Source organism: Microtus ochrogaster, unplaced genomic scaffold, assembly GCF_000317375.1.
Source record: "Microtus ochrogaster isolate Prairie Vole_2 unplaced genomic scaffold, MicOch1.0 UNK31, whole genome shotgun sequence".
Classification (NCBI taxonomy): domain Eukaryota; kingdom Metazoa; phylum Chordata; class Mammalia; order Rodentia; family Cricetidae; genus Microtus; species Microtus ochrogaster.
This window is the reverse complement of record NW_004949129.1, coordinates 3,010,846-3,019,675: the sequence shown is the minus strand read 5'-3', so window position 1 is coordinate 3,019,675 and position 8,830 is coordinate 3,010,846. Positions and strand designations below refer to the sequence as shown.

At 46.9% G+C, this 8,830-nt stretch overlaps 1 protein-coding gene across 2 annotated transcripts in view; it reads left to right on the top strand.

Moving 5' to 3' along the window:
* Window positions 1–98: 98 nt before the first annotated feature.
* Window positions 99–8,830, top strand: part of Socs7 (suppressor of cytokine signaling 7) — a 42,041-nt gene continuing 33,309 nt past the window's right edge. For both annotated transcript variants that reach the window (XM_013354187.1, XM_005368324.1), the window contains exon 1: window positions 99–925. In XM_013354187.1, the coding sequence (XP_013209641.1) occupies window positions 147–925 (779 nt within the window). In that variant the 5' untranslated portion in view covers window positions 99–146. The remainder of the gene's footprint in view (window positions 926–8,830) is intronic.

Genomic DNA, 8,830 nt, shown 5'->3' with positions numbered 1-8,830 from the left:
GCAGCGGTGGCTTCTGCTTCCCCGAGCCGGGACGCCGCCATCGGCCGGTGGGCTGCACCTTCATAGGCTGCTGCTCCCTGGGGATCGGTGCACCGCCACCCTTCCTCGCGCGGCCCGGCCCGCGGGGTGCCCGGCCGCCGCAGCTGATGGTGTTCCGCAACGTGGGGCGGCCGCCGGAGGAGGAGGACGCGGAGGCGGCCCCGGAGCCGGGACCCTCGGAACTGCTGTGTCCCCGGCACCGCTGTGCACTGGATCCCAAGGCCCTGCCGCCGGGCTTGGCGCTCGAGCGGACCTGGGGTCCGGTGTCTGGACTAGAGGCGCAGCTGGCGGCTTTGGGGCTCGGGCAGCCGGCGGGGTCGGGAGTCAAGACTGCCGGCGGAAGCTGCTGCCCGTGCCCGTGCCCCCCGCAGCCCCCGCCGCCGCAGCCCCAGCCGCCTGCTGCCGCCCCGCAGGCCGGGGAGGACCCCACGGAGACTAGCGACGCGCTGCTGGTCCTAGAAGCCTTGGAATCGGAGGCCGAGAGCCTGGAAACTAACAGCTGTTCAGAAGAGGAGCTCAGCAGCCCGGGCCGTGGAGGAGGAGGGGGTGGTCGGCTTCTGCTGCAACCCCCGGGCCCCGAACTACCCCCGGTGCCCTTCCCGCTGCAGGACTTGGTCCCTCCAGGGCGCCTGAGCCGAGGGGAGCAGCAGCAGCAGCAACCTCCCCCACCGCCGCCGCCTCCCGGGCCCCTCCGGCCCCTCGCGGGCCCTTCTCGAAAGGGCTCCTTCAAAATCCGCCTCAGTCGTCTGTTTCGCACGAAGAGCTGCAACGGCGGCTCGGGCGGTGGGGATGGGACCGGCAAGAGGCCTTCTGGAGATCTGGCAGCTTCAGCTGCGAGCCTGACGGACATGGGAGGCTCTGCGGGTCGGGAGCTGGATGTGGGGAGGTGAGATTGGCTGGTGGGGGGCAGGCGACAAACTTCCATTTCTTGTTTCGTCTCTCTCTTTTCCCTACTGCTAACACAATACTGTCAGTTGTCAAGCTGTGGACTACTGGAGACGGCAGGCACTTGGGACTAAAGGTGGTGACATCTCGCATTAGATCAGAGCTAATTGTGGAAACAGCTTTCACTGTTGGAGAGTTCACACTCGGTGACACTTCTCAGTGGGTTAGCATCTCTTGCTAGGACTGATTTATAGAGCCCTGCTTGTCCTGGACCCACTTTTTAAGACTCCCCCCCCCCTTTCCGTGTCTGTCTACCATTACTTACACTGCTGGGAGGTTGTTGGAAATGCGTGGCCTTGGGGCCAAAAAGCTAGTGTCAGTCACCTCCCTATTATTATCTTGACCATCTTGCTTCTCTCTGTGCACCTGCCCCCACTCTCTTCACACGCCTATGCGTGCAAAATGGCCTGGGGAACCTGGCCAGCAATCAGCTGGGCATCTCCTTTCTTAATATATTCCTGGTTATTTCTTGATATTTGCTATCTAAAGCGTGTGTGCTGACCACGTTCCGAGAATAGCGCTATGCTTGCTCTCTCACTTTCACACAGATGTTGAGAATTCTTAGTGAGGAATACACATTGAATTTTAGGACAGTTAATGACAATTCTAAACTTAGACGCTGAGTTTTTCCCCCTGAATTTCTAGAAAGTGATGGACTTTTGACATAAGGGCAGAGTTCTGTAGTGTCAGTTTAGGAAGCTGTCTGCGCTTACAGCCACTAGTGAGCCTTACTTGTGGTACAACTGTGGTGGTGAGTTCCCGTTTTGACTCCTCTTAGACTTGAATTGGTGGCTTTTGTTTTGTTTTGAGTTGAGGTTTTATTATGTTGATCAGGCTTTCTTTGAATCCACTAAGTCTCCCAGACTGGTCTAGATCTCTTGGTCTTTCTATCTCGTCCTGCTGAGTCCTGAGTCAGCATCTCCAGTGCCAGAATTATAGGCCTATTGCCACCATGCCTGGCTGGAATTAGTCTTGCTGTGGTTTATATGATGTATTCTTGAAGCATACTGACAGTGACAAACCAAAGCCAAAAAGCAGACAAATCGATAACTTTGCTGAGAACTAGAATCTCCTGGGGATAGGGGTGAAAGATAAGTAGATCTGGGGCTCAATTAGCAATTTTTTAAATTTATTTTTATTTTATGTGCATTGGTGTTTTGCCTGCATGTATGTCTGTGTGAGGCTGTCGGGTCCCCTGGAACTGGAATTACAGTTGTGAGCTGCTGTGTGGGTGCTGGGGATTGAACCTGAGTCCCTCAGAAGAGCAGCCAGCGCTCTAACTGCTGAGCTACCTCCAACCTCTACTATTTGAAGTTTTTAATGCTCCCCAATTGATTCTGGATACAAACCACTCATTCTTGGATATGGAATTCTGAAGGGAACTTGAATACTCCAAGATAAAAGGTGTAAGTTCCATTCGGCCATGTTGCCCTTTATGAATAGCCGTGCCATGTACAAAACCCAAATTCCTGGTATCCTTGGTTGTACTCCAGTGTGGTGTGTTGTCCCTTTAGATAGGGCTTGTCCTTTTTTTTTTTGAACTCTTTCTGAGAGCTCAAGTCTTGGAAAGTGTTGTTGGAACAGTCCCCCCAAGCCCCTCAATGGTAGGTTTCTGTATTTGATGCTCCACTTAACCAATATGGATGAAATTTGCATCAGCTGAGGGTGGATGGCAAGATTGAAGCTGTGGGTAATGACAGGATGGATTGCTAATTTTCTTGTGGTTTGTCTTGCCTTTGTTCCACATTGACCAGGACTTGGTCTAAGATTCCTGAGACGCTGAGTATGAGGTGTTGCGTGAAATTAGCTGCTACGTCTAATAGATTAGGAAGTGGTAAAGGCATATAACATTGTACGGATTTTTGCCTTTGGAAGCAGAATTTAATGGTCATTGGCTGCTCTATCACCAACCCTCACACTAAGCACAATACAAATTTCTGCTGCAGAGCAAATTAGGCTGTACCTCTGCAAAGAAGCTTAGTTCAGGGCACTGGGGAAATAACATTTTTTGGTCCAAGAGCTTTTTCTGATGAATTGGAGAAGAGCTAGGTATTTGTGTGTAAACATTTGGTTGACTGCTATTTGGAGGCAGCATGTTGTATAGAGAATTGGGACAGTCTGGGTTCCATTTGGAACTTCAACATTAGCTGTGAGATGGAGGGCAGATTTATCATTTTCATCCTTACCTTTTTCATCTGTGAAATGGGACCGCTGTGAATTGTTCGTGTCCTTATAGGAATAGAAGGAAGATGAGAAACTGGATGGATATTTTGTGCTTTTTGGAAGAGAAGTGATAAGATTGAATTGGTACATTTTTTTTCCTGTGCTAAGCTTTGGTGCTGCTTGCTAGCTTTTCCATGTGTGTTATGTGCCAGTCGTCCTGGCAGCCTCGAGACTGAGAACCTTAGTAAGTCTGGCTAGGGTACTTGTGATTTCTGTGGGTCTGCGTCTCCTAAGCAAGCCCTCCCTTGTTGGGAAGAACAGTAGCTTGGATTTTCACTTGTTCTCCTGTTTTAAATGGTAATAGCTGAAGCACTGAGAAATGTCAGTCCTTTGCCAGGGTTATGAGGCTTCCACATCATTGTTGGTTGAAGTTAATTATGGGCCTCTGCTGGTTTTGCTATGTAATTTGGGGCATTTAATGGTAACCTCTAGGCATAATTCTCTTTCCTCTTGTCAACATCTACCTTTGCCATCTACATGCTTCCCACAGCTATCGCTTTCGATGAGAAGGTATTTCCTAGCAATCATTTTTATAAAGCTTAGCAGTCTGCATTCTCTGTTGGTGAACAACTTGGCTTTTTTCACATACTTTGAATTTGCTTAAGTGGACCTGCCCAGATTATACCAAGTCTGAAGAGAGTGGGGAGATGATGGCTTAGAAGTTGAGAAACTTGCTGACCTTGCAGAAGACTGGAGTTTGGCTCCCATACACCCAGGTTGGGTAGCTCTGAACACCTGTAACACCAGCTGTAGGGCATCCAGTGCCCTCTTTTGATCTCAGCAGGCACATGTACACATGCCCATGTAAAAGCTATAAATCTTGGGCTGGAGAGATGGCTCAGTGGTTAAGAGCCCTGACTGCTCTTCCAGAGGTCCTGAGTTCAATTCCCAGCAAACCACATGGTGGCTCACATCCATCTGTAATGAGATCTGGCGCCCTCTTCTGGCATGCGGGCATACATAGAGGCAGAATGTTGTATACATAATAAATAAATAAAGTCTTTTTTTAAAAAAGCTATAAAAAAAAAGCTTTAAAAATAAAGAGAAGTATGAGGGTCAGCAAGATAGCTCAGCAGGTAAAGGTGTTTGCTGCCAAGCCTGATGTCTTGATTTTGAGCCAATCTCTGGGACCTACATGGTTGAAGGAGAGAACTGACTCTCATAAGCTGTCCTCTGACTTCCACATGCCTGCTGTGGCAACATGTACCCTCTCCAGACCTCTTAAATCAATGCAGCTGGGCATGGTGGCACTTGCCTTTAATCCCACCACCCAGGAGGTAGAGGTGAGCAGATCTCTAAGTTTGAGGCCAGCCTGGTCTACATAACGAGACACAGGTCAGCCAGAGCTATATAAGAAGACTCTGTCTCTTTTTAAAAGTTTTTTTTCAATTAAATAAAATAATATTCATAATAAAATAATATGAGTTAGCTTTGAGAATTCTTTAAAGTAAGATTGAGCCTGCCAACTAATCAGGTTTTTGTTCTGAGGAGCTGGGCTAGGCCTTATACCACACATATGTCAGAATTCAGAGAGCTGGGCTTCATGCCTGTGGGCCTTGGTATAATATAGGACTTTGCTATTTCAGGAAAACCAGTGGAGTTCCCTTGTCTGTTTCACATATGTTGAGCTAATTGTCTTCCTTCAGATTTTGTGGAATAAAACCAAACCAAAACAAAAAAAAAACTCCTCATCTCTGCCCTGTTTGAATCATCAGATAGTAATGCTCAGTTGGGAACAGGTACCTTGTTCTCAATATTGTGTACTGAGCTGAACAGTTGAGGCTCTTCCTGGCAGTCTTTATGGTTGTGTAGTGGAGAAATGGAGAGCAGTTCTCTAGTGATTTTTGATTTGTTTGGGGGAGAAGGTGCAATTCTGGATGGAGAGGCTTCTTTGGCATAAGTTTGGGGCCCTGCTGTCATGGGTAGACTTGGCCAACATCAGAAACTTATTGTTTCTTTGGGTCTTGAGATCCAGGGGGAAGGGGTGTATTTTGCTGTTGTTGTTTTTCTTTATTCTTACTTTGGATTTTATTAAATAAGATTTTTTAAAAATGTGTATGTATGTATGTATGTGCACATATATGTAGGTGCCCAGTGAGGTCAGAAGAGGACATTGGATGCCATCTGTCTGGTGGTGTTACAGGCAGTTGTGAGCTGCCCTGCTTGGGTGCTGGGAACCAAACCTCTTCCAGGTCCTTTGGAAGAGCAGCAAGCAACAGCTGATCACGCTCTCCACACACACACCTGTTTGAGAAAGTCTCACAATGCAGTCTGGCCTGGTCTTGAACTCAACATGTAGCCCAGCCTGGCTTCCAATTTGAGCTGTTTTTCCTGCCTCAGCTTCCTGAGCTCTGGGATTATAGATGTATACCATTATGCCAGGCCTCATATAACCCAAGATGACTTCAGACCACTGTGTATATGCTTAAGGCGGGTCTTGATCTGATTCTCCTGTTTCCATCTCCTGTGTGCTGGAATCACAGGCGTGTGTTTACCGTAACAGTCAGGCTCAAAGGGGCCATTTTTAATGATGACATGACATGCCGAGAGCAAGGCAGTGGTGTGGTGAGCTATGTTTGGGTTTTTGTTTCATACTCTGTTGACCTTTTAAACTATCTTTTTTTTTTGTTTTGTTTTGTTTTTCGAGACAGGGTTTCTCTATGGTTTTGAAGCCTGTCCTGGAACTAGCTCTTGTAGACCAGGCTGGTCTCGAACTCACAGAGATCCGCCTGCCTCTGCCTCCCAAGTGCTGGGATTAAAGGCGTGCGCCACCATTGCCCAGCTCCACTTGAGTCTTGTCCCTTTAATATTCTCCTTGCCAACATCATTCCTGAGTCTTTTAGGCTTTAGACTATGCCCCTTATGCCCCTTAGCTTATCCCTAGATACGTTCCCTCCCAGAAGTTCCCGCCATCGGTTTTTCAGTTCGGTATGAGAGTTTTGGATCTGACCTTGCTGCACAGATGTCTGTGTATTGGAACTAAAAATGAACACATGGTTTTTGTGCCTGTAGCACACGAACAGACACACTGGCTTATGACATGTTGGAAATGGCACAGGCTGCCTCTCTTGGCACTGAGTAATTAGCAGGGCCAGAGGTGTGTTGGAGCTACACAAACTAGTGTTTGGGCATCCTAGTTTAGAAGGTGTTTTAGGAAAGGGTACTTGTAAGAGGATAAAGGGATTTATGGACGGGAGTGGTAGACATGATTCATCGTTAGATTTTAGGTTCCTAGGAATTTGAAAACTGGCCAATGATTACATCTCTGTGCTATTGTCCTGTTTAGTCTAGCACTTCTGATTCCTTTTATCTCATTAATCTGTTGCAATGTAGATGATTTGCAGAATGGAAATGGACAGAGACTTCCCTCACCTACAATTTAGGCAATTACTTACCTGACTCAGAGGACAGCAGGCCCCCAAAAGACCTTTGCCTAAAGCCATTTGTCCATCACTTGAGTCATGACCTACCAAATCCTTCTCCAGTGAGTCTGTTCTAAGGTGCAAGTGGCCCTCTGGCAAAGTTAAAAGTAATTAATTTTATACCCCAGTGTTTTTCAAGGTGATGTGGGAAGGTAAGATAACCATGAATGTAGTATGGAGGGTTAATTTGAAATTTTATTTGGGCTGGGGATGTAGCTCAATTGGTAGAGTCTTTGTCTAGTATATTCAAAGTCCTGGCTTAGATTCCCAGCACTGCAAAATATGTTTATTTGGAGGCCTGGGATGTATGTAGCTTAGTTGGTAGTGTATTTGCCTTTAATGAATGAAGCCTTGAGTTCAGTCCCCAGAAATGCATAAATTGGGCATGCTATGCCTCATAAACAGTGTATGGTGGAACATGAGGAGGTAGAGGCAGAAGGGTCAGAAGTTCAGGGTCATCCTCATTTACATATCAGATTCAGGGTCAACATGAGAATCCTGTCCAAAAAAGAATCCCCCCCCCCCACAGGGTTTCTCTGTGATTTTGGAGCCTGTCCTGGGACTAGCTCTTGTAGACCAGGCTGGCTTTGAACTCACAGAGATCCGCCTGCCTCTGCCTCCCGAGTGCTGGGATCATTTTTGTGTTTAATCATTTCTTTGTTTTTTTAGTCATCTAGATTGGCCTTTTCATTAGACTGCCATCAGAATGCTCACATGGTCCTTGAGATAGAAAATGGGTTTTTAGCTCGGCAGAAAGAAGGAAGCACACATATTTATTATTAGCCTTTCAGCCTCTTAGACCTTTTACCTTTTAGTTTCAAGCCACAAAGTACCCTTCTTTGCCAGGAAAAACCATCTAGCGCTCTCAGATGGCTCTGCTTAGGTTTAAATTCAGATGTTTTTTTTTTTTTTCTAGATCCTAGAAACTATGATTTTTCTTCTTCAAAATGTCGGGGGTGGGGGAGAAGATGAGCTGAAGTGAGAAGGCCTCCGCAAGACGTGTGCGTTTGGGTACTGCCGTTCTTGAGAACTTGGCACTAAAGAGACTCGTCCCCAGCATGGGCAGATGGCAGAGGGATGCAGCTTCCTTTGAAAAGAGGCAAACTGCCAAATGGCTGAGGTGTGAACCTTTTGAAAGGCCAGTGCTTTGGGTTTCTACTTGCTGAGTTTAATGTTTTACCCACAAGTCACCAAAGAAGAGTCAGCTTGGAAGCTGCCCAGCTGCCTTAAGTTCATGTCCAGTGGAATTCACCTTCCATTCTAGTCTTTTGGGTTGCTGGCACTAAGCAGTAGTCATGAGCAACTTTTATAAACAGAAACCATGTGTGGTTGTATCTTGTTTTTATGTGGCCATGTCCCCTGTGTGGGCTGTCGATGTATTCAAGTGTGGATTATTAGACCTCTTAGAAGGAACCTGAGTATGTTTTATCTCTTTCTTTCCTTGAGACAGGGTCTATGTAGCCCTGGCTGGCCCTGGAACGCATTGTATAGATCAGGCCAGCTTGAACTCACAGAGACTGTCTCTGCCTCCCAAGTGCTGGGACTAAAGGTGTGCTAAAAGTGTGGGCCTTTTTTGTTTTTTAAGCTGTGGTCTTGTTACATAGCTTAAACCCTTGGACTTGTGTCAGTCATGCTTCTGCTTCTCAAGTGGGGCTATTAAGTAGTTCTCAGCTCTTTCTGACTAAAGTCTTCATGGTCTGGTTTTGAAATTCTGTTGAGTTTTGAGAAGCTCGGGCATCTATATTAAAACATGAAAGGAGAACTGAGCAGTGATGGCACATGCCTTTAATCCCAGAGCTTGGGAGGCAGAGCCAGGCTGATCTCTGTGTGTTTGAGGTCAGCCTAGTCTACACAGAGAAATCCTGTCTTAAAAAAACATCAAACAAACAAACAAACAAACAAATATAAAAACAGGAGTGGGAGAGGTGGCTTAGCAATTAAGAGCATGTGTTACTCTCGCAGAGGACCTGAGTTCATTTCCCAGCATCCACGTCAGATTGATCACAACCACCTATAACCCTAGCTCCAGGGGATCTGGCACTTCTGGCCTTCGATGGCACCTGTACTTACAGTTGTAAACACACAGGCATACATATACATAATTTTTTTTCTTTTTTGGTTTTTCGAGACAGGGTTTCTCTGTGGCTTTGGAGCCTGTCCTGGAACTAGCTCTGTAGACCAGGCTGGTCTCGAACTCACAG